At 40.8% G+C, this 26,311-nt stretch overlaps 1 protein-coding gene across 1 annotated transcript in view; it reads left to right on the top strand.

The window, feature by feature from the left end:
- The window catches only part of GRAMD4 (GRAM domain containing 4), a 71,871-nt gene that overhangs the window by 22,849 nt on the left and 22,711 nt on the right, over positions 1-26,311 (top strand). Inside the window, exons 2-4 of the mRNA XM_066318604.1 lie at positions 977-1,187; positions 9,414-9,534; positions 22,419-22,539. Coding sequence (XP_066174701.1) covers positions 977-1,187; positions 9,414-9,534; positions 22,419-22,539 — 453 coding nt within the window. The remainder of the gene's footprint in view (positions 1-976; positions 1,188-9,413; positions 9,535-22,418; positions 22,540-26,311) is intronic.

The raw sequence follows: 26,311 nt of genomic DNA, 5'->3' as shown, positions 1-26,311 counted from the left end.
TCCTCCAGATAAATTTCTGTGTGCTGATAGGATTGTGGCTGTTTTGTTATAAACTGACAGAGCAGGAGTTTGCTGGAGTGACAAGGAACTAACTGTTGTAGTGATGGAGGAACTAACTGTTGGGTTTGGCTTTTTTTATTTTTTTTAAGATGGAGCTTAGGACCTTTGGTGCAGTGTGATTCATTGAATGGGACCAGTTTGGCAAGTCTGGTTTAAATGAGAAATATACACTGCAGTATCCTCAAAAGCTGTCATTACAATGAGTTTACGCACATAAATTAAGCTTTCTTCTGTTGTCTTTTAAAAAGCAAAATGCTCCTCCTGGTATAATTTCAGGGGTATACAAGATTGTCAGTTATGGTAATTTGAAGGATTTTGGCAGTGTGTTTGAATATGATTTATGGTCTCTTTCAACTGTCTAATTTTTTCATGAAACCTTCTGCATGGATCTGTCTTTGGCTTTTTTCAGTAAACCCTTGGTACTTTCTGTTTTGTTAGCCTGAGATCATAGTGAGTTGTGATAGCATCTTTACTCTTTTGCTCTAGTTTGTCTGGGAATTTAAAAGTTGGTTATGAAGCTTGGTGAATTTTCCTTGTGTCTTTGATTAGAAGCATCACAGACTGAAGAATGTTGACTTATCAGCTAAACTTTGTTTCAAGTAACCTGTTAGGAGCTGACTTCTAATCTTTCTTGGGAGTACAGGTTGTTACTTTCTGCCTATTCTGACTTGCTTAAAAAAACTGCCAGGAGAGAGGGGCACTGATAGTCTGGGAAGAAGGTAAATGATCAACTACTGCCAACAAAACCATGCATCTGTTACAGTGTGGAAAAAATGCCTGTTAAAAAGCTAAGCGTGCTTTTCCTCCAGTGGCAGGAAGGAACTTGAAAGATGGTTGGGAGTAGTTATGGTAAGAATGTGTGTACTTAGATTTATTGCAAGCTTTCTAAAACACTCTTGATTTCTTGATCTTGCAGAGACTCTAACCGTCATGTTAAGGTAAAGCAGAAAAGTGCAGTGCTGAACATGCTAAAGAAGTTGGACAAAATAAGGTTCAGAGGTCACAAGAGAGATGAGTTCCTTGATTTAGCAGAGTCTCCAAATGCTTCAGACACTGAATGTGGAGATGAAATCCCGGTGAAGATACCTCGAACATCAGCTCGAGACAATGAAGAGTTGAGAGACCCTGTAAGTACTCAATTTAGCTATCATTCATTATATTATGTTTTATAGTTTTCAGACAGAAAAATAACAAATCATAAATCTTTATCCTTGTATTATGGTTGTAACACTTGTGGGCTAGGAAGTAACTTTCCAGTAATAGGCCTATATTTTGTGGAAAATCAATTAATTTCTCAATATTAGGGTTCTGATTTTTGATACTGTGGGTTGACACGTTTGTTAACTTTGGATGTGCTTCTGAATACTCTTTTTGCTTGTTTAGTTGTATAACTAATGGACATGTGAAAAAGAAAAGGCAACTTTTCTGTCTGAGGATGTCAGATCTGCTCAAGTGACACTGTTCAGGACTTTAGGGATATGACTTCTGATTGCTTCATTAGTGTTAGAAAGTCACAGCATCTCTTTCTGCACTGCAGTGTTGTAATCAGTAGTGCTTCCATGCAATTAGAGCTGGTTTAAACCTGTGAAGGCAGTGCTAAAACATTTTGGTGCTTGTAAGCAGAAGCACCGAAACAGACCTACCTTTTTCCGAGACACTGCTTCAGGAAAGTTAAATATTGGTTAAAAAAATAAAATAAAATCCTTCTTTAACTGTTAAAAAATGGCTGTGGATCCATGAGCTTGGAGTGGTACACTATTAATTTAGATTTGTCTGTGTTGTAGAAGTGACTTGGAATTCAGAATTTATATCACCCTATGAAAACTTACTGTGCAGTTTTATCCCCAAAATGTGATCAGACTGTTGTCTGAAGGCTCATGTCTAGGAGCATGGGGCTTGCTCACAGCAAGGTGTAAATGAAAAGATCTTAAACTGTGTATGCTTATGCATCTCCTTTGGGGTTGGCAGCTTGTATCCAGTTCTGTAGCTATTAGCTTTTTTAAATTTAAGTGGGTTTTCATGGTGCTACATACAGTCCTGCTTATAGAGAGCTTCTTTGCCAGAATGTTTTTCCTGTGTTCATGGAACAAACAGCTGGTAATGACAGAGCATGTTTTGGTCACAAAAAGTCTGCTATATGTAAATCCTCAAACTTCTCAGACAAGGAAGTCTGTTAAAAGCTATTCCTTTGCTCTTATTCTACTGAAGACATCTGTCATTTGTTAAGATGTAAGTATTGTGTATACTGGGGCTGTTTTCTGCTGTTGCCCTTCCAGCATGTTATTTTGTGAGGTTTTTGTGTAGGTAAATACTGACTTAGTTTCATTGAACTTAAGGCTTTATGTTTTATGTGGGCATATATTCGATGCCTTTTGTATGTTATGGCAGAGCTAGAGGCTACAGAAAGATCTGCCTTAAACTGCAGGTACTATTTTCTGTATTCAGGGCAATAGTAGCCCCTGGGTGATATGGAGGGTAGCTGAGGGCACAGCAAAGTAAACTTGTAGTTTTGAATAGTTATAAAGCTTTAACAGCTACACATCTGCAGCAGTGGTCTCTGTTTTCTGAAAATATTGAGTTGTCTGTGCTGAGAAGGGAACTTGGAGAAACATTTTACTTTCTGGCTGTTTACATGCTGCACTAGGCTGTCGTGGTCTTAAGTCCTTGGGAGACAGTTGAGTGCAGTTCTTTAAAATCAGGGAGAAGGAGAGAGGAAAGGAGAAAGGGCATCAAACTTTTCTTGCCCCACTCTTGATGTTTGGGAGCTCCAAACCCAGTGTGATGCTGGAACAGCTTAAGAGCAGTAGCTGTGTTACAGATCTGAGCAAAATAAGCAAATTGGTATGAGGAAAAAGGTCTGACATGTGAGGGATAAATTTTAGATGGGAATTTTGAGGGATTAACAGTTGGCACTCACAGGCATCTGCTCACTAAGCACTGCTGCCCATCAGTAAAATGAAGGGAGAAGAAATAATCCTATGGGCTGCAGATGTGCTAGGAGTAAAGAAAGTAATGCTTACATATTTAAATCAGTAGTAAAGTAGTGGTATCTGAGGTTGTGTGAACAGTGCAATTCTGAATTATTTGTCTTTCTTACTGAGATTTTATAGTTGAGTTGGGCCTGAATTGGTTTTAATTCACTGTCTAAAACTCATAACTTAAATTACTTGTACTGAGTGTTTTTCTTTTGTAGGCTCTGTTAGCAACTTAGTATTACACTTGTATTACACTAATCATGGGAATACCAAGTCTTATTGGTTTCTTCCTGTTTAAAACCTTTGGGAAACTGTTGAAAGCACACAAAAACCAATGCAAGTCTTCTGTGTAAATGGAAGTTAGGCTTCATGTCTTTTCAGATAGATGTGAGCTGTACTGTGCTTCCACTTCTGTTCCTTCATTGTTTCTGTTGAAATCTGGTTACAAAACTCATGGTCTTGAGAGAGCAAGATTGGTGGCTTGGAACTGAACATAGGCACCCAAAATTAAGAGTCCTAGTCCCCTTACTGCATCTTCACTGTCAGCCATTCCCTTGACAAGGACTTCATCTCTACCCCTCTCTGCTTCCCTGCACTTGTCTGGTGTGTTAATCATTATGAGGCATTAAGGAAAGATCTCTGTCGATTAGGACAGCACAGTGCAGTCCTATGAATGAATAAAGGATCCTTCTGTGCTTCATGGGTTTACAGTGCACTTAAAAATGTGCCTCTTCTTTAGGTATGTATCTGAACTTGACAAGCGTGTGCAAAAACCTGATACAAATGGAAGTTGCAGAGTAAAAAGCCTTGTCATAAAAGCTTGTGATTGCAGAGCCCTGACCATCTGCCAGGAAGAGCATCATCCTCAGTTGCACTTCCAGCAAATGAAGGGAATGCTCAGTCCCAGGCCACAGATTGTGCAGTGGCACTTGGTCCCAACGCTTCACATGCCTTACTGAAGTCATACATGTAAACAGGCAGAAAGGATGGACAGATGAGGTCATTCAGGATTTATCTTTAAACTGAGTTTTACCTATATAGTTCAATAATAAACATCCTAACTTGTGTTCAGGTAAAGCACACAGCTAGCTCCTGGTCGGATGACTCTGGAGGTGGAAGGATTTATATTTTCCTTTGAATTCTGAGTGGTTTCTGAGGGTTTTTGGTCAAAAGGTGTCTTAATTTGAAGTAATCTGGATTCAGCTTGCAGGCTGGCTGCTTGCTTGTGTGGGTTTCCCCCTCTCATTTAAGTGCCCCAGCTCCCAGATATGCCCTGAATAGGAGATGCTTTCTTAGGTCCCTGTCGGTGTTTGGGCACTGTGATCAGATCATTGCCAAGACAGCAGTGCTAGTTAACAAATTTAACTCTCTGCTGAATATCTCTTTCAATTTCTGAATGGCTTCCTATAGTTCTTCCTTCTTTCTCCCTTTACCATAGCTGGTTGTTTGTTTTTTTTTTTTTTTTTTTTAAGCAAGGACATTAGACTCTGCATGAAGCACTGCTATTTCTGCATTGTTTTTTAAAAACACCACAATTGCAAAATAGTAGAGGGAGTAACCTGGCCCATTCCAAATCAATTAGCATTTGATTTGTTGTGACATTAGAAATTGAGGTAATGTTGCTTGCTTAGTAATTAAAGTCCCCTTTATTCAATGCTATTCCTGTCTGTACAGAAGAGGAGACAAGTTCTACATGCAGTTAGATGAATGAACATGATGCAGAGAGATCACATCCCCTTCAGAGTGGAGAAAGAACAAACTGTATTTAAACTGCAGAGGCTGGCACTAACCTGGCAGTGAGAATTGCTAGTGAAACTGTTGTATCTGGCATATTGTACTGAAAACAGCCTAATCTACTTATTCAAGTTGCCTGCCAGTGTGCTAGGATTAAATCTTAGTTCCTTGTGGTACAGAAAACATTACTTTAATTGCTTTTGCAGTACAGCTTGCTTCTTCCTGACACATGTCAATTAAAACCTTAAATGCTGTTCTCTTGGTCGTCTCATTTACAGTTGGTTGGAAGGTATAAAGCATGATGCAAACATTACAGTGAAGAAGTTAAAGTCTCTAAACCTGGCTAGCACTAGATGTTTAAAAATTTATGTAGAATATAGCTGTGTTTTAGGAGCATGCCAGTATGGGTATGCCTCCAAGAATAGCTACTAAGGATTAACTATTCATGCAGATGCTTTCATTCTTAAGCAATGTTGCTGAGTTTTTCCTTTTCTTACAGCAGATAGTTGCAGCATTCATGGGGAGCCCTTTAATAATTTGAAGTATAACAATGCACATGAAGTGTCAGATGAAAAACTCAGGAGGCTAGAACTTTGCGAGACAAGCTGTGTAGTTTGTTGTATTGCTCAAGACTTCCCCCCTCCTCTTCTTTCCTCAAATGAATGCAAGTTAAATTTTTGTATTTTAAACTACCTTTTCCCTGTGTTGTGTCCCAGCCACTTTATGGGCTCTGAGGAGTGACTTGAGTGGATGGTTTTGCCTTTGGCAACCCCCCTGAGGCTGGCATGATGTGTCCTCACTGCTCCCATCCTTCGTGTTTGAGAACTGCTCCTTTCCAGCTTAATGATAAACTTGGAAATCAGACCACCATTTTGTTAGATATTCCTAGAGAAAAATCATCCGCACACATACGATGCTGTGGAAGAAAATGAGAAGCATGGAGTTGGGCAGTTGTGTTTCTGTGTGACACTGAAGGTGTGCTGTCCTGCAGATGGAGAGCGCTGATCCACATCTGTCAGTTGGGAAGTGACTTGGAGCCTTTCTGTGGCTGTACAGTGGCAGCACACAGGACCAAATCCCAGGGCTGGCAGGATGGAGGGGTTTTGGAGAGGGAAGGCAGAGAAGCCTCGGGCTGGGATGTGCTCTTATGAAAAGCCTGAGCTGTAGATGAAAAATGCTTTTGTGGGGAGATGTGTGTTTTAGATCTGGAGCTGGATGTGGCTTGGACAAGCAACTCTGAACTCTGCTAATGGGTTACAGGCAGTCAGTCTGTCATCCTCAGAAATGTTCCTTTAACCCCTCTGTCCCTGTGTTCACCTCAGGCATTTCTCTGTCTTCCTGGGCACTGCCAGGCCTTGCTCATGGCCTTGGCTAAATAATAACGATTGCCAACATTTTAAGAGGGCTCCTGTGTCAAATACTGTCAGAGCTAGGGAGGCAGAAGGAAAAGCAGAAATCTGTGGAAGCCTTCAAGGCTTTTACTGTGAGTCAGAAGCTAGAAAGGACATCTGTACAGTGCAGTGTAGTTAATCCAGCCTGAGTCCCAGTGCTGTTCTACAGAGAGAGGAGGAACCTTTACCCAGATAAAACTGGAGTTAATACAAGGATTTTGTTACCTTGTGATTTGAGCCAGATTCGGACAGAGGGACGTTTTTGAATTCAGAGACAGGTAGTTGACCTTCAGCAAATGCAGAGACCTTATTTCTTGTTTTCTTACTTGTTTTATGTGGGAAAAAAACTTCTGTGTCAGAGACATCTGCTTAAATGTTTCCTCTGTCACTGTCCTGGACGTCCTCAGTTTTTCTGAATGTTTCTAAATGGTAGTCATAAAATGTTGTGGTGATGTTAATTTTGGAAATTGGATGCACCACCAAACTTCTGTCACTGTGTATCTTAATAAACTGTTTTATTGTTACATGTTAATTACCTGATCTTGCTCCTAGTATTCTACTGAGCAGCCTTATGTTTAAACTCATGGGATTTTTTTTCTCTTTTTTCTTCTCTCTAAGTCAGAGGTTTATTGCAACCATTTGTAGCTCGTTTAAAGATGTGTACCTTCTGATCTTTAACTCTACTGATTTTTAACCTCAGTAGATGTCAGATTGCTTGGATCCAGTGCTTTGGCAGATAAACATATCTGGAAACTCTAAGAATGGGTCATGTTAACTGGTATAGCACCTCTTGCTCTTTCCCTCTTCCTTAGAGGCACAGTTAAGCCCTGGGCTTTAATTATTGACTCAGCATCTCTGAGAAGCAAAAGCAGAGCTGGTTCTCTAGATGGATTTCTGAAATGTAGTGAAGCTTAAGGCATCAGTAGCACATCTTTGGGTGTAATATCTTGATTATCTTCAATGAAGATGAAAACTAGAATATGCTTAGGTACTTGCTAGCTCCTTTATTTTTCCTGTCCTCCCTCACCTGGGGTGGGAAGCAGCTGCTGTCTGAGCATGGGGCTGATGCCCAGAGTCCAGGCACATTCCTTTTGACTACAGCACCTCGCTCTTTGTCCTGTCTGTGGTTTTATTTATCAATAAAATATTTAAGCAGTGGCACTGTTTCTTCAGACTGCTCCCTGTGAACCTCCTGCATGCTGGGAGCAGAGGTTGTCCCTGTGTGCTAGATATGGGTATACAATACAGAATACTGTGCATTAACACCTGGGCAGTGCTCTGTGTTTTAATAACACTTCCCTTGTGCTTGCCCGTGGAGTGTGTTGTGAGGGTGCTGCTTTTTGGCTTCAGCCACACCATCCTCCTTGGATGTCTGGCAAGTGATAGTACTGAATCTGGCAGTGTAAATAAATACAACCCAGCTCTGTAGATAAGAGATCAGCACGGAGGTTAAGTCACATCCTGTGCTCATCTGAGATCAGTCTCTGATAATCTTCTGCAGTGGCTGGAGCAGTTGCAAATGGCATCTCTCCCTGCACCTCCCTGGCTAAAGGAGGGAGTGATGGGGAGATGTGGGGCATGCTGAGGAGGATGCTGTGCTGCAGCTCCCCGTGTGAGGACTGCCCTGGGCTCTGTCCCTCTCTGCTCTGGCGTGATTCGTGCCGGCTCCAAAATGGGAAGTAGCCCAAGGCTGCTGCTGAGCTAACAGCTTCTGCTGCTCATCAGGGCCAGCAGCACTGACAGAGTGCTGTGTGGGTGGGTGCTGCTTAGGGGACTGGAAATAGCATCTCTGCTTGGCACTGTATTGAGCAAGCCCAGGTGGGGAGTTGGTGCTAGGTAAATGCTGGGCACTAACTGCCTACAGAGTGCTGATATGCCTGTATAGTGAAATTCTGAGGTTTAAACTCAACATCTGTTCAGTTCAAACAACAAAACAGATGTTTAATAGGTATTTTCCACACTGTTTTATCTTGCAAGTGCAAGTCAGTACCAACTGTGAAAGTACTTTGCTATTAGTAAGCTTTCTGCACATCTTACCTAAAACATAGAAAATGTCTTAGTTTAATGTCTCCTGTAGATCACTTGAATTTATATATGTGTGTAATTTAAGCTGTCATGGTTAAATGTATGCAAGCTGGTGTATGAAAGGAATACAGTTCCTGTATGTTTTTGGAATTCAAACAAGGAGTGGGGAATAGTCAGAATAGGTAAATAAATTGATTTTGTCTCGAGATAATTTCTGAGATGTAGGCTTCTGTAATCTATCACTTTGGTTTGAGTATATGCTGCTAGAGAAGCTCCTGTAATTCTCACTGACAGATTTTTTGTATCTGGTGGGAACTGTACACGAGTGCTGAGCAAACATTACTCAGGAGATGCCCTCACCCACCCTTTTCCCTGCTGTCTGAAAATGCCCACTTCGTGACAGAAAGAAGGAAGCACCTGCCTTCTGCTGTGTGGGCTTGGGGTTTTTCTGCACTTACTTCATGGAGGTGGTGGTTGTCAGTGGTCTCACTAACTAATCAAAGTGCTTTTTAGTTCCTGCTTTCTACAGTATTTTCAGTATTCTGCTGGTTTCATTCAGGGGGTGCTGGTAAATCTGTTGAGGCATTCAGTCTTCTGATTTCCCACTCTCCTGGTCTGCCAGGATGAGCTTCTGGGCACCAACAACATCCTTCTGCAGTAACTGGGTTGTGAGGGAGTGGGGAACCCCTTCCTTGCTGGGAGTAATTATCTAGAAAAATTGTACTTTTGCTGGCTTCACAATTTTATGTTTAAAGTGTGTAGAATTGACTATTCATTCTATGGGAAGAGGAGAAAGGTAGTATAAATACGGATTTTCAGTCAGCAGGAGAAGGGCTTAAATGATAATGATGATGCAGTAGAACTGGTAAAAGTGGTGGTGGGAAATACTTTTTTTCTGTAGTTTCCCAAGGTTTGTGGAAGTGTGTTCTGTAAACTCACATTTGATTAGCTTTACTTATAGTGGTAATTTGATGCTGAAAGTGGCATGTAGAGTTGTTGATACTTGCACCTTGCATGTTTCTCACATGCTTGTTTCTTTACTGCTCCAGAAATCTGTTGATGTATTTAAAAGACACAAAACCCCAAAAAGAAACAAAACAAAACAACAACAACAACAAAACCAAAACAAAAACAAAAAAACAAACAAACAAAAAAACCCCAAACAAAAAAAAAACCAAAACAAAACAAGGTCCTTCTGAACTTTCAGTATGTTCTGACTTTCTTACAGGCTGGTCCAGGGACCATCATCATGGCTTCAGGAGTCCAGGATTTTAACAGAACAGAGTCTGACAGACTGAATGAGATCAAAGGTCACCTGGAAATAGCCTTACTGGAAAAGCACTTCTTACGTAAGTACAAAATGCTCTGTAGAGAGGAGTGGTTTAGGCCTTCTGAAATAATGCTGCTCTAACTGTAGAAGTTGGCATCAGTATTTTGAGGTGTGCTGACATGCAGATAGTATGTGGGTTTATGCTTCCCTAAGAAGAACTTAAAAGCATTCCTAGGGTTTCTGGGTCACTTGGGTATTTTTTTTTCCTCATTGCATTCCTCACAACAAACTCACTATGTGACAAAAGCTGCGTAGTTGAAGTTTTGATGTTGACATCTGCAGGTTGTCCTAGAACTAAGTCAACCTTAAAGTGTCTGTAATATGTGTTTTTCTTTCTAGTAGTAATTGCTAAGGAGGGATCTATAAAGGGGAGACCAGTTCATTTTTGTGGCAGCTCTTTCAACAAATAATACATCTTAAAACACATGTCTCTTGACGTTACATGTATTATTGGTGAGCAGTGTAAGAAATATGGAGAAGAGTGTAGATTTTGAGTGTTAGTTGGTTGGGTTTATGCTTATTATATGTATACATATATGTGTGTATAATGAGGAAAAAGTTGTCATTCATGGCTAGAGGCAGCTGCAAGATTTTGGGGATTTTATCTCAGCAGGCGTGAAGTGTTGATTTTTAAGACAGGATAGTTAAAAACACAAAAATGGGAAAAAAATAACTTGATAGAAGTAGAGCTCTCTGTAATAAACCAATTAGAATTTTTGCTCAGTTGCTTCCCAAAATGGCCATTTTAATATTTTAATTTTGAACTTCAGAGTATGAGGGTTGTTTTTGTGTGTTCAAAGCTTGTCAGATATTTTCTAAGGGGTAGAAATAACAAGACTATAGATTCTGTTCAATTTCTAGACTATAATCCAATGACAAGACTTAGGTTTTTATCTTCCACATGTTCTCAAGTATTTGTCATTAATTTTCTGTGACTTGTTTTTTACTTGGCAATATTTCTTTGATATGTCTTCCCCCCTTGATGTGTATAAGAGGGAGGATAAAGGAGACTGGGCAGGAATTTATAACAAGCTGCTGTCAACTTCCACTGATACCTGGAAGAGGTATCATGGTTGGAATGTCAAGCAAAAACTGGAAGATCTGTTTGACTTGCCTTATTAGTTCAGTTATTTACTTGATTTTTATTCAGCTATTCAGTACAGAGTTACCATGCACTCTTTCCATTCCCAAAGATACATTGCTTAAGCTCTGTTATACAATTGTTTTTTAAACTAGATGGGACACGTGATTTCTCAATGCAATCTAATGTGCAACAGAAACAACAGGATTTAGCAGAACTGATTTCTGACTGGAAGTAGGATGTGCTTTTTGATGTAAAAATGTAATAGGGCTCCCAGGCACTTCCATGGCTGGTGAATTCATTCTCCTTCTTAGCATGTTCTAAATGGGGCACACAGGTTTGTGAATATGGGTAGTCTTCAGGTTCCTGCTGTAATTTGAAAACCTTCTGATCAATTGTTACTGAACTGAACCATTTTTCCTTTGCGCAGAGCTTTGTAGGAAACTCTAAGGTGAAGGATAAAGGAGTTTACCCTTTTGTATGAACTTTGAGCAGATGTCTGGGGGTTCAGGCCAGTGGAGTGGTTCAGCTGGGTGCCTTGAGTCAGCCAGGGGTGTCTCCAGCACTCACTTCTTCACAAAAGCCTGACGTTTGCTGTAGCTGAAATTACAGAGTTGTCCTGACAAATTGGTTGTAACTCTATACCTAAAAAGAAGAGTAAGAGTCATAAACTGGTTGAGAAATAAGTAAGATAAAGCTTATCCCTTATTTGGCCACTTTCCATTCAAAGTTTTGGGATGAAGTAGATCACCATGTTTGTCAGTTGTAGTGAATTAGGAGTTCAGCTTTTGCATATGGCTCCTGAGTTCTTACCTTTCCTTTTTCCTTCTCTTTTGAGTTATTTTGGAATTTTTTGATACTAGAAATGCTTCATTATTGTTTTCTTCCCAAAAGTGAACTAACAGTGCACAGAAAAACATTCTTGAAAAGTGCAGTTTGTTCACTTCAGTTTGCCCTTGGAAGAAGGGCTGGTCATTAGTTTTTTTAAAACCCTATCATTGCAGTAGGTGTTTTTCAGGAAGGCTAGTTGCTCTGCATATTTCCATACTATTTTTAACTATGTAATTCTTTAAGGACACCTTGCTATGATTGTGGTTTTGCATAATCTGTTTGCCATGTCCACATACTCCATTTCCTCCAGCTGGGCATGCAAAAATCAAAGCATTGCTAGTTAGTGAGGGAAATATCTAAAGTTTCATGCATTTGCTTTTTAATGTGCTGTGGTTCTACTCGTTACCAGCTTGATTCTGACTCTTTTTTTGGCCTCTTCTATACTTCTGTTTGTATTGGTGTCATCAGCCAAGATGTTTAAGGAGGAGAGATTTCCTCTCACCTGTACATCATGTGCAATGTACACATACATTACACAGCTGCAAGTCAATGTGGGTCTGTAATTTGAGGTGCCTGGCTGAAGTTTTTCTCTAAACTCCAACTGTTAGTAGGCATAAGCAATGGATGAAGTTTGGCTGAGTAGTGCATTCAGTGAAACACATCCCAAACTAACTGTAGCCTCTATAAGCTGCAGGGGAAATCCAGAGCAAGTAGATATGGAGACAAGCTGTTGTCTCTAAGGAGGAAATATCTTCATCTGAGATGCCTGTCTTCTTTAGCAAAGAGATAATCTAACCCAGAGATGTGAAGATGGAGAGGAATTGCTTGTGCAGCATGTGCAGAGCTGTAAATGCAAATACAACTTGTTTGGAAATGCAAGGGATTTAAGCTGCAGACTGATGGGAGGATGAGGCACGCAGAGAAAGGGATCTTGGATAATGTCTTAAGCAAGGGGGAGGGATCATCTGATTCTCCCAGCCAAAGGGGCTAAAGTTGCTTTTCCTGTCTGTGTGGGAATGGTCTTAATCTCTTTGATCTAATGGCTCATTCTGAGCCTTATTATAGGAATGCTGAAAATAGGCGTGTTGGGTTTGTGGGATTGGTGTGGGCTCCTTCACAAAAAGTTTTGGAACACCCGCTGAATGAAAAGTGCAGAGGGCTTGGCCTGCTGGAGTTTCCAGTGCATGTGGTTGGAAAAAACTTTGTCTTGGAGCTGGGACAATCAGAATAATTTATTTTGAAAGGATTTTATGTTATTATAACCTAGTTTTTAATACAAGTGAACACTGCCTTGGGCTAGTTGAAGGCTCGGTTTGGGAGGACTGCTGACCCAGGGCAGTTAGATTGATAAGCTAAGCTGAGTAGTGGTTTTAGTGTTTCCATTTCAAAACCTAGTTGTGTCTTAACAAAAAATTAAATTTTGCTTGCTGCTCTTGCATTTGAAAGACAGAACAACCAACAAAATAAACTTTTTGCTTTTGCACCTTTTTTGTTTGAGTTAAACACCTTGTTTCCTGTTTCTTCCTGTGTTTATGGGGGCAGTTTTGGAGGTGTCAGTGCTCTTGTCCTGGTGCCACAAGGTGCTCTGTAAGCACGCATGCATCCTGTGGTTTACATGAAATATTAGCTGTTTCTAATTCAAGGGCGTTCAAGCCTTTTGCAATGTGGGATTCAGCAGCTCAGGAGGAAAGAGGAGTTGGCAGCACCAGCTGAGAGTGAATAAACCAGGTGACTGTTAGAGAAGAGGGTTAGTCATGAACTGGTAAATCAAAGGAACCTCACATGAGGATGAGGAGTAGTAGAAGGAAGTATAATCCTCTCCCACAAGGGTTTTTGCATTCCACTCCATGCAGCAGTCTGTGGCAAGAGTCTTTAAGCTGTTACCAAATCAGTGGTTTCAGTCATGACGTTTATAGCATATGACAAAAGAAGTTGGGATTATGCTGCTTTCTCATTGAAATTTCTGCTCTGGCGCACTGTTCATCCTCGTGCCTTTTTGAACCATTTATGTGACTAACTCCATGGTATTCTCTGGCTCCCACTTTCTGATATAAATGACCTGGTGATTCTTTTTAAGAACTGCCTAGCAGAATACTGACCTTAGGAAAGTAGAGCTCTAGAAAACCATACATGGTTCTGAGGCAGAACTGGCATGTTAGAAAGTGTTAAACCTCAGAGGCCAAGTGTGTGCTGCCCAGCAAAAGACCTATGCTGAGAAGTCCAGTTCTGTACAGAAATGCTAATACCTCCTCAAACATAAGAGGAGTTCATACCTCCCTGTAATTATATGCAACAAATTGACAGTGAAGCTGCTCCAGAGTCTGATCACCAACTGTGTTGGGATACTTTTGGTTTAATTTCTCCTGATACGGGGGTCACACCAGCTGCAGTAGCAGAGCTAGAGAAGAGCAGAAGAATAGATTCACTGCATTGGTTTTGCTGTTTTCTTACTGACCTAGCAGCCTGTAATCTGAAATCTTAGGTTCAGAAATTTTGAAGCAGAACCTAGAGCTGATTTGAGCTGATTTCCATAGCAGATGAAGACCTTGACAAGAGCACAAGCAGCTGCTGTGTTTATCCGAGATAGCCAAATATCAGCTGTGGGCCATAATAGCCATTCCTTGCTGCATGGTCAACCCTTGGCCAAGGAATCTCCATGCTGCATCATAGGCTCTGAAATAAAGTGTGCTGGTGCTGGTGAGTGCTTGGGGGTGCTGTGGCACTGGAGCTTACCCTGGGTTTCTCACATCCTTTATTCCTTCCTCTAAACTTCCTTTCTTCCAGTTTAAAATTCTGGACTCCCTACCACGAAAAATGTGTCCCTGGGAGGTTTGCATGTCTCTTTTGAGATTTTAGAGTTCCTCTGATGAAGACTGGTTTGCCTATGGTGGGAAATCTTGCATGTTTATCCTGGGCACCCAGAGATGATGCAGTAAAAATATGTGAGTCCAGGCTTTGCTGTAGAGCTATCTCTTCACCAGAGCTGCTCTCATTGGCATAGTAACAAGTGTTAAATTTTTTCTAGGTCTGACTTCTGACTGGGAAGCTTCTCAAAAACTACAGGAGGTTTCTTAAGATATGTAGGAAAGATTTTGCTTATACCCAAAGACACTTGCATGATATACTCTCTGTGTTGAGTTCATTTATAGCTTTTGTGGGCAAAAAAAGAAACCCTCCAAAACTCTGGCTTCATTGTCTTGGAAACACTGTTGGAAGGGGCAGTCGTGAGCAGTGTGGAACATTTGTTTGGGGGTCAAGAGGCCTCAATACAGACTCCTGAGCATTCAGATTTCCATTTCTTATCTTCAAGAACTCTGCTCTGGCTGATGGAGGAGATAGGTTGGGCTTTTGCTCACTCTCAACTTGGCTTCCAAAAGCATGAGGTTCCTGGGACCAGAGGGAGGGAAAGGATGTGACTCCATCCCAGCACAGTAGCAGGCTGTAGTCCTGGGCTGATCATTGGTCTGAGCCTGGCTTGTGCAATCTGCCCTTGTCACTGGACAAAGCACGTACTTGATGATGTAGGTGATGATGGTGTCCGTGAAGATGCCCAAATGCTGGAGGATCTTGTATTGTCACACTGCCTTTTCGTGAGACTGATGAACCAAAATGCAGCACAGTGCTCAGAGAGATGTATTGTTTGAGCTCCTCCAGAGCCTTGAACAGATACCACCTACACACTGTGTTATGTACGTGGGTTGTGCTTGTTTCTGCCCTTTTTTTGTGTGCCCAGCTTGGCTTTATAAATTGCAGAGAGGATGTGAAAACCCAGGCAGGGCAGTGGTCAGCACTGTTGTGCCTCTCCCTTTTGTGTAACTGGAACAGAGATTTTGGGAGCCACATGTGGAACCTGCATTTCCCTGCTCAGCTTAGTAATACAAAAGCCTTGGAAGAGCCTGCTGCTATTCCTAAGCCAGACGTTGTTTCAACATTTATAGACTGTTTCACTTCTGCCAAAACCAGAGTGAAAACCGTTCCTGCTATAATGACAACATTTTTGCAGCTCTGGTTTTTTTTTTTTAGGTGGCTTTTGCAACACTTCTGGCATTTTTATTCTCTGAAATTTCTGAAAATTCATAGAGCAGCAGTATTTTTCATTACTTTTAGCTGACCTTTTAAGTGTATCTACCTATACAAAACTTTCCACTCAATGTTTTGAGAAGGGGGTCTGTCTCAGTAAGCTATATTTTCAGGAAGTGTAATCTAAAATCCTTCCCTAGTGAAGGGGAAATGATCCAGGTCTGTGTCTATTACATGATAAAGCTCCACTGGAAGCACTAAATGTAAATGTAGTTACTAATTGATAGTTAGAATAACTATTTTGTACAAACCTTAGCAATGTCATCTTAGCTCTTTGTAACCTCACCCACTCCAAGTAGGACATAACAGGAATGGTGAGAGAGAGGCTGGAACAGTTTGCACAGAGGAGGAAGACTTTGTCAAATATGATGTGTTTTGTAAATTAGTCTTCCTCACCGTATGAAAGAGAGCACTTTATGTGAAACTCCTGCTGTTGAGGTGAAGAGAGGAGTACCAGTGAATATTAACTGACAGAGAGGATGATGGCTCAGACTCAGCCTTTCCTCCACTCTCTCTGGATCATATTTCCTATCAGAGCTGGAGCCTACGCTGCTCCCCACCCTGTAGGCGTATGCAAAGAGGCTCAGAAATGGTCCTCTGAAGCTCTGCTTTAGTGTAAGTGCTGGGGCAGGAGCTCTGTCTTTGGAAGAGCAAAGAGAAGCACAAAGGAATGATGGAAACAAACCAAAGCAAAAAGGGATTGTTTAACTGCCAAACCTGTGTTAAAGTTTTTAAAGGGAAATTGGCGTGACTGGTTCTGAATATAACAGGTCACTTCTTTGTTTTGATGTGTGCAACCTTAGCTGGAGAAAGGTGATATTGAAAATGTGGAGTTTATATTTATCTGTTTCACTTCTCCACTCTACCATAACGCCTATATAAAACAGGGCAGAGAGGAGGAAAGGATATGCACTCAGTAAAGATACTTACTCTTTAATCATTCTGTCTGCCTTTTGACTTTTTATGACACCAATATTCCTATTAGAAAATCTTTTGTGTTATGTTTTCTGTATGAAAGATTTGTGCAAACAAGCAAGAGGCCTGACCACAAGGGAAAGGCATTAAATGGACAGGTTGTTCACAAGCACCAAAAAAAAAAAAATAAAATTCCAGACCAGTTGTTGTCCAGCTCTAGAAGAGCTATGGAGAACCAGAATGCTGGTACCCATTTTGACAGAGGACATTTTCAGGTTCTTCCTTCATAAAATCTAAAGAGTAATCCTTCTAAGCAGTGAGCTTTGGGATTCTGAAGTGAAGTGTGGAAATCCAAGCATGAAAGATGACGTGACCTTAAAAGGTGACTTAAAGAGGAAAGTACAGTTAATAAAGTGGAGCTGCTAGAGTGATGGCTTAAATAAACACTTTGGCAAGCATCTGGTATGCAAAGAAGTAGAATATCTCACAATGTCTGGGATCAAAAGTTAATGTTTTATCTGAAATCTTTTGGGTAGATTTATGATAAGTTCTTTGGCAATCTCCGTGGTTCTCACATCACTGATGGAGAAAACGTATGCCCTGGAGAGGGAGAATCATGGATTAGAAGAAGAGCAGGTAACAAATAATGCACAATTAAGCTGTATCTAGTTATAGCTGTGAATTGTGAACATGTCTTCAGAGGAGTATGTAAATTGCAGAGTGACTGTAAGCAGGAAAAAAACAGTTAAGGGAATTCAATTGAGGGTTCTTTCTCCATCACTGCTTGTTGGTCAGACAATGTTCTTGGTCTTTGCTTTATCATAAGTGATGGAGCAGTTCCATGTCTTTCACAGTACGGCCATTTGCTGCTGGGTTTTAGGGTGAAGACTAAAAGCTCTTCAGTGTGATGATAAAAATAGATCTGTTTTCAGACTCCTGGCATTTTGTTAGTAGTGCCATATAGTTGGTTTATTTGGGACAAAGTTAACATACAAGCTTTCTGTAGGAATTGGAAGTCTGGTAAGGGCAGAAACCACCTGCCCTGGAGACAACTCCCAGTGTCTGGCTCCATCTGCACGACTGGTGAGATCCAGATTGAAAGTGTGTGGTTGGCATTTAGTGTGTTTAGTAACAATTAAATAACATACTTAAACTCCAGTTGTGTTCAAAGGGTTGTAAGGAGATTTACCATGATTAAAATAGATGTTGAAAGGTTATTTTTGTCCTGTTAAGTACTGGTGTTTCCCCGTGTAAATATGACGGGGTTGCACACGTGCTTTTTGCCATTTCTGGTTTTTAACTCAGCTTCCTTGGATTTAACTAAACTGAATTCAGGTAGCTAGAAACAGTGGTCTCTAGGACTGTTTTGAAACAAATTTTTGGTCACTTTGTCCCAGAGGGGGATTTTGCAACATACCTGTAGGTCCAGGGAGAGATGGTATTATATAAACAGCTACGAGGAGGTTCCCTAATCTACCTCCAATCCTGGGATTAAGGGAAACATCCGCTTTACTGCACAAGCAGTTTGGCATTAGAGATCCAACATTCTGCCACGCCTTTCTAACCTGGTGTATCATCCTTCTTTTCTAAACACTGCTCACATCCTGTTTAGTCTTACCAGAACTAAATACTTGGGTGTTTAAGTGCTTTTTATCAGAACACTTCTTACAAGTGAGGAGTAAACTGAAAGTTTTCATTTGCTGTAGTGGGTGATGCTGTAAGATGATGCAACTAAACACTGCTGCTGTCTTTTAGCAGTTATATGGTATCAGATAAGCTTTTTGAATTAAGTCTTTCAGTTTTCAAATCCTTAGAGTTCAGGGGCAACACTTCCATTACCCACTTCATAGAGGGTAAAAGGCTGTAGAAAAACTGAAATGGGTAAGTTTTTTGGTAACATCAGAGATACATCACTGATGATGGTCTTTCTGTAGGGTCAGTGCTCCTAGGGTTTACAGTGCAATAATAAGTGTAATAATTACTGTCATTGAAACACCAATGTTGCCTTGTGTTACAGACTTCTATAGCTCATTTTAAAAGAGCAATAGCATCCTGATATTGTCCTGCTTTTTTTTTTTTTTTTTTTTCCCACAAGCCAACTTTGCTAGAGAGCTTCTAAAGCAATTTTTCAGGGTCACGCCTGCTGTCACAACCTAAAGGGTTACCCGGTGTGTAGGTATTTAGAGGTTGTGACTGAGTCCTGTAGGCTTCTGTAAGACTGAAGGGCATGGAGGTTTTTTACTCTAAATTCTCTGCTTTATTACAGATTGTGACAAAAATCATGCCTAGCAACTATGCCTATGAAATCTAATTCAAATATATATATGTGTATATATATATAAAAATATATATTGAGCTGTTACAAATTCATGGGAGCAATCAGTGGTATGGCAGCAACCAAGTAGCTGTATACTGTTACAGGGTATTTCAGACTTTTCACTAATGAAGCAAACTTTCCAGTAAAACCATAATTACAGAATTAATTAACTAAAATTCCATAATTACAGAAAATGTAATTATGATGGATTATTTGTATGCACATATACAAATGTTTACATTAATACCAGTATCAGGCTTATTGGACAGATGTTAGAATGGGCCAAACCATCCCAGATGTAGGAGGACAAACCAAACTGTCCTGGGTGAGAGTCCAAGATCTCTTAGAAAGTTTGGGTGAAGAGTCCATCCTGTTTAGGAAAGGAAAAATATGTGCAGCATGCAAAGTTCTTGGAGTGAGAAGTTTTGTTTTGGATAAAAATTAAGTAATATGAGAAAGAAATAAGGAAGTGTAGGACACTACACTGTTCTTTTTCTTGCAGATGTAACAGCCAATGGCAGTTACCAAGTCTTACTTTCTCAGGATGTTTTCCCTGTTTTGAGACTATTTCTCACTTTTCAGATGATAAGTAGCTGTTGTGGTTCCTTGTTTTTGTGCTTATCAATGGTGTCTCAGGGTGTCTCAGGTTTCTACGTAGCAGGCTGTGCATTTCAGAGAGGCCAGCTGCACTTCTCCACAATGGTTCTGGTTCCCAGGCTTGCCAGCATTTTCTCTGTCAGTATTTCAGCAGATACTTACTTCTTTTAGTAATTTCCTCCCTCTAACCAGGTCACCTTTATGGCTGCTCACTTCACCTGAATGTCCATCTAAGGCATGCACTGAGCCTCCAGCAATAATTTAATGTTTCTTAGGAAAGAAGATAGTGAGCCATGATGGATATGCCTGGGAAGGAAATTATGGAAACTGATCAATTTGGAAGCTTGAAGCTTGACCTTTTACGTTTTACTCTTTTTAGTGTGTGCAGAGCGGGGAGGATGTTTGAATTTTGACTGACTGAAGATGAAATCCAAGGAGCCCTCCATTCTAATCATCAAGGAGGGGACTCATCTGTAAAGCTCAGTAGATAGATACCATGGTGAAATGTTCATATGGATTCTTCTCAGAGGTCTGTGACCTCTGCTCTTTGTAGCCAGCTTCACTTATTCTGCAGGAAATTTGCTTTACAAGTGTAGTTCAACTTGGCCAAATGGTAGATTATTTCAGGGGAGAGAGCAAGGAAGAACTTCCCCCCCTTCCCCTCTCTGTGGCTTCGGTTGCTTAGCAGACTTAAGAGTATTTAACTAACCAAACACGAAGGTTTTACAGTGCCAGACCACGCTGCTGCCAAAGTAGCAACAAATGCTGCTTTAAGGGCTGGATGGGGTGGATTGGAATTGCAGTCATGTATGGGAAAGTGAAATGTGAAGCTATGACAGTCCTTAAGGATTCAGTGTTGTCTTTATTTTTTTCGGCTTGTTCTTGTTTTATAGGAGTTCTGTCTCTTTCACTCTGTACCCTTTAACTCTGTCTCTTTCCGTAAAGAATATTTGGCACTGGTTGTCCTCTTTGGAGGACAAGAGATAAAATTTCTGGAGGTCTTGTTTTGGTTTTAGTAGTACAAGATGTAGCGCAGTCAGAACAACTGGAATTAAGGAAGCTGGAAGATCTGACTTTCAAGGACATTGAGGTTAATTTACAATGTGTGTGGTTTTCTTATGTACACAAAATGCATAGTCACTTCCTCTTTAATAAAACAAAAAATGCGTAATGAAGAATTTTTTCCCTTTAATGGTCTTGAGAAGATAGCATCTCTATCAAGCTTTGGAACTTTCTGTGATATCTTCATGATATTGCACAAGCTCCAGTGCATTTGAAGTGCAACAGATGTTTCCCCTCAGCTGTGTGCAGGCTCTTGTTCTGAAACAAGGCAAGCCCTTGAAAGTAGGGTAAACTAATTATAAACGTAGTTTTCTTGTTGGATTTAAAATTCCTTGTGGATACACAATTAGGAACAGCTTCATGTAGAAGTTCTGCCCTTATATCCATATCTTTGCATTTATTTACAGGTGAGACAATCAATACCTGCTGCAACAGTGGCATTTTCCTGTCCTGCCCTTGTGGATTCTCAGTTTTAGTTGCTGGAGGGTAATGTGGTTTCTGTGCTCCAGCTTCCCAGGGTCACTGTCTCTCAGTGGGGGAAGGATAACAGCCCTCTGTTCTCTTGGTGGAGTTCAGTCTGTAACTTCACAGTGGAAGCCATCGTGTTGTCCCCTTGATTCATGTATCTTCTTCCCCTCTCTCCTAATTCTGTGCTCTAAAGCTCTTACTGCTGCAGGAGTAGAGACAGTCCTCTCCCACCAGCAGATGAAGTGATGGGACACACTGCACCAGGGCTTCCTGCAGGGCAGGGACATGCATCAGTTCCTCTGGACATCTGCACTACAACTTCACACCTTCTCAAGAAGTGTAGTGATTGGAGTCAGAGAAGCTCAGATATCAAAATTCTCTCATTATCAAAGGTTTAGCAGTCGGGATGTGAAAAGAGATTGTGTAACAACCCTCTGGAGTGTATAACATAGTACACCAGCCTTGTAAAACAGGGTAAAAAGCCTGAACCCCCTGTGTTTGTCATGATAGTGGAAGGAGCAAGTAGTTTGTTTTGGTTTGTTGTGAACTTGAAATACATCTGATGTTCTACTATTGATTGTTGTGATTGAGCTTAAAAACCATCCCAGAGAACAAAATGTAGAGTAAATTTTGGTTAAAAAAAAAAAAAAAAAAAAAAGAGAGAGAAAGAGATTCCCAATCTTATTTTTCCCATGTCTCATGTATGCCTGTCTGGGAAAAGTTGTCAGTACTAGTGACCCAATTTTAGCTCTAGGGTAAAATAAGGTCATGAGCAAGGACACTGCCAGTGACAAAAAGCAAAGTTAATTAGCCACAAAGAAGCCATGTGAATTCTTGATACTAGCTTCTTGTGAAAAACATTGGAAGAGTGTGTATGTGTTTGTATAAATATATATAAATAAATATGTGAGTATATTTATATATTTAATTATTGCATGGAAGTTATTAGGGCACACAATAACCATGGAAAAGTGTAAAAAATTTAACTTAGTTTCTTGTTTCACAGCCCTTTCTTAAAATTGTGAGGTGCTGAGGGCTCATACAGAGACCACCTGACTTGGTGCCAGAAATTGATGGACATGGGTTTATATGGCATCATATAACTTCTTTTGAGTTCATGGGTTTGTGTTTTCCTACCCACAGACACGAGGGAAGAAAACATATACTGTTGTTGTTGTTGTTATGACCACTGGATTTAGCAATTCAGCAGTCTTTCCTACTGATTATTTCTTTGAGGAATGAAGAGTATGTTGTGTTCAAGTAAAGGTGCTTGTACCAAGGGCTTATTTTGCATCTTGAAAAGAAAGCTTTAGAGTTGTTTTCTTCCTTGCTTAACAATTGTAATGAAACATTTTGTACTTTATACAGCTGTGTGCTTTTTATGAAGTCTGTCTAGCCCTTGAATACTTGTTTTGTTTTTTTTCTGGTGAACATATTTGGTAGAGCACAGCTAAAAATATCCCCCACACCTAATCTGTCGTAATTAGACTTTAAATTTCTTACAGAAATATTTCAGGGTAACTAAATCTTTATCTTCTTCTTTAATTAACAGAGGAGGAGCTCAGGAAGCTGAGAGAAGAAACAAACGCTGAAACGTTAAGGCAGGAGCTAGAAAAGGAACGGCAGAGGAGATTAGAACTAGAACAAAGAGTCAATGAAGTACTTAAAGCAAGGTAAGAGAAACATCTTCACTGTAAAGCTGAAAGCCACTTGAGATCTCTGACTGTCTCTGGGAAGTGCTGCTAAAAGCATAAGTTTCCAGCCTAGGTGCTCTTAAAATAAATTAGTAGTTCACAGAGAGAGCAGCTGTCTATATTGTCCTGTAAAATTACCAAATTAACATCCATGGATGTATAAGTTACTTGGCCATTACATACTACTGTAGCTACAGAAGTGCCATGACACTTTTCCGGTTGAAATATTCTTCATTTCACCTCTTCTGGTGCTCTCCCTCTGGGATCTTTCCTGCCTGGAGCTACTGAATGCCAGAGCCTTTGCCATGCCATTGCATATGCTTATCCTTCTTGTGTCTTCTCCAGACTGCTCAATCCTTGTTACTCCTATTCTAGTAACAGCAAGGATGTCCCAGTGCCACAGCAAAGCCCTAAATACATGTGATAACTGGAATTTGAGCCTTCCTTGCTGCTGCAATGACAGATGGAAACACCTCCCCATGTCCCTAGGTCCTTTCAGCATCGAGGACATCCATCCTGATGATGCAAAGATTTGATGTTGTCTCTCCTTACTCTGCTTAGCTACGTAGATCCTAACACCACAGCAGTTGCTTGGGGGCCTGGTTGTTCTAGACCACTTTTGTATGTAGCTGCCTGTTTAATCTTCCCCAGCAGCAGCTGAGATTACTCGGCTGAGCAGCAGCATCTGTGGCTCACCACCAAGTGCTGTCATCAGGAGACAGTGCAGGCTGAGTTGGTGATCACATGCTGAGCACTGCCACTTACTTAGAGGTGACAAGCAAGAGCAAACAGGCAAAACATTTTGCTTGGATATGCTGTTTCCCAATGCCACGTGAGCTCTTCCCAGCCTCCTGCTTCATTCTGTACTCATTCTGTAAAAATATCTTCCTGCTCAGGCCAGTCCACATTCACTGGTGGCAATGGAAGCAGGAGCTATTTATAGGAAACATGTGGGCCTAGTTGCTTTGGGTGGGTTTGTCTACCTCCTGCTCCTATGGAATCATTGAATTATTTATGGAAATAAAGTTTGGAAAAGACCTTCAAGATCATCAAGTCCAACTGTTAACCCAGCACTGCCAAGGCCACCACTAAACCGTTCAGTCCAGAGCCACATCTACATGTCACTTAAATACCTCCAGGGATGGTGACTCAACTACTTCCCTTGGTAGCCTGTTCCAGTGCTTGAGAGCCCTTTTGGTGAAGGAATTTTTCCTTATACCAAATACAAAACACCTCAGTGCAAGTTGAGATTGTTTCTTCTTGTCCAATAGCTTGTTACTTGGGAGAAGAGGCTGACCCCCAGCTGGCTACAACCTCCTTTCAGGCAGCTGTAGACAACAATGTGATCTCCCCTGAGCCTCCTTTTCTCCAGCCTAAACAACCCCTGTTCCCTCAAGCACTTGTTACAAGCGTCCACAAATACTTTATTTGCTGATGTCAGAAGGTACATTGCTGTCTGTCACTTCAGTCTGTTTGCAGACCTGTTATCCATCAATTTATTTAATGATATGAAGTGCTGGAGCTGTCTTCCACTGGAAACTATGGAGACAATACATTACAGAAGTCCACTCAACTCTAAAGAAGCATTTTATTTGCTTTCCTTTTTAACAGATTTTATAGTGGTTTGAAGAAGTGCCCGGTAGTTACAGAATTGTAAGATTTGGTTGAACAACTGTTTGACATTTGGTTTTTTTGCCATCCTTTATGAGTCCTTTCTTCTCTTACATTCTCTCCGGACTAAAGAGTTCCAGCTTTTCTGCTGTCTCTTTAAAAGTACTCCATCCCTCTCATCAATTCAGCTGCCATTCAACTGCTTTAGGAGTTTGAACAGTATTCAGAGTGTTGGTGCACCAAGGCTTTAGATAGAAGATAGACCAGGCCTTCCCCCTTACTCTCAGTACCCACTATGGTGGGATTTTTTTAGGTGGTATGTCACTGTGGTGGTTTTCCAAAGTCACTGGTTCTGTGCAAGGTTGGTCTGTGTCTAGTCTTGACCTGTGCTGCCAAGTCAGCTTAGAAGGGGCTCTCAAAGGTCCTTGTGGAAGAGTCTGGTTCCCAAGCCAGCACCACAGCTGTGCAGTGGGAAGGTGGCCCAGACTGCTCTGCTCTGGACGTCTTTTGTGGGACATTTTAAAGTTGCTCTTACAGCTGGGATGTGAGAATGCCTTTTTATTGCCTGTGCTGTTGATCTGGCTGTGTATCTGGACTGGTATTGCCTGTTAGGAGTGGACAGCTGAAGAGGAGAAACTTGGGCTTGTTGCATGCTGGGAGAATCTGTTAACACTATCAGCTGTACAAAGCAGTGATGCTGGTTCCTGCTGCTGGTAGATGATGCTTAAGGGAAGAATACTTTCTTTTGAAGAAGTTGCTTGAGATGCAAATTCCCCATGCTTGTTTTCAGTGCTGCCACAGGCCTTTGGCTTTGAGGGCAGCTGTGCCTGGGCTCCAGGCCATGCACAGAGAAGGGGGAATGAGCTCTCCTCATTGCTGCCAGTGCTGGAGGAGGATGAGGAGCTGTCTTCTTCTGCAGGAGGGTACTCATCGTCCTGCTGTGTTTCACAATAATAGGGCTGACTCAGAGTCTCATCTGGCCCACTGCAGCTGATGAGTGCAGGTTTTACAGTGAAAATAGATGGAAGGTCTTTGTTTATCAATATTTGTGTCACATCTGTGCCTTGTTGGACTGTGGGCGACAGCAAAACTTTAGCAGGAGTGACATTACTAAATGGAAGTAGGATGACATGGCTCCCTGAGTGCCATATAGATAACCTAAGGATTACATTAGTCCTGTCAGTTTGGGTATTGCACTTGGGGATTACATTCAGCCAATTATCCTCTCTACCCAAGTGTTTCACTAACTGGTCTTACTACTATTTCAACCTTTTTATGACAGGCAGGATACATAAGGTGACAACAAAATAAGGCTTGGAAAATTTTTTAGTTTCTACCCAGGAGGAGAAAAATTTTTTGTCCATGATTTTTCCTTAACTTGTGCTTCATTGTGTGAAATTCTTCACTGCTTACTATATTTTGCACTTCATTGTGGACATTTAAAAATACTTTGATTAGGACTATAGGTGAAACATTGGCTTACAGAGTCAAATATGTAATATGCCTGATGGAAATTTAATTTTACTAAGCAGAGCAACTGCAGGAAGTTTTATCTGCTTATGTCAGATTCACCCTGCTTCTAAAGTAATTGCAATTTTAAGATAGGCATTCATATGTCCCCTGGTTGCAACGGGAGTAGCTTCATGGTACTTAGTTGAAGGCTAGGGTTCTTTTTGCTTGCAGAAGTAAACTGCTAATGAAAACCAAACTATGCTGTGATATAAGAGAGAAATTACTTTAAAAGTTGCAGTATTCAAAAGTATTTGTGAGGCAGATCAGTATGTATAACAACATAAAACATATTGAAAAATGTTTGGCAAGGAGAGAACAAGGTCACAATCTAAATTTTTTTTTTCTAGTGAAGAACATGGTCTTCCTTTGTTGAGGTCACAGTTTTGCACATGGAAGAGGGTGGAGTGGAAGAAAAGGATTTTTGGTGCTTTTGTTTGTCATGGTGTTTATTGTTTTTATATCTGAGAATTCAGAACTGTAGTGGCTTCAGCTGAAGTTTTCCACAGGTACAGTTCAGAACATCTCAGCGTTTGGAATGGCAACTGAAGCTTATGACATTTTGTGAGCAGAATAATGCATAAATAATCTGGAATTTGTGCGAGCTGTTAGTGCCATATTTTGCAAATTG

The sequence above is a fragment of the Sylvia atricapilla genome, chromosome 5 (assembly GCF_009819655.1).
Source record: "Sylvia atricapilla isolate bSylAtr1 chromosome 5, bSylAtr1.pri, whole genome shotgun sequence".
NCBI lineage: Eukaryota > Metazoa > Chordata > Aves > Passeriformes > Sylviidae > Sylvia > Sylvia atricapilla.
This window is presented reverse-complemented; position numbering and strand designations above follow the sequence as displayed.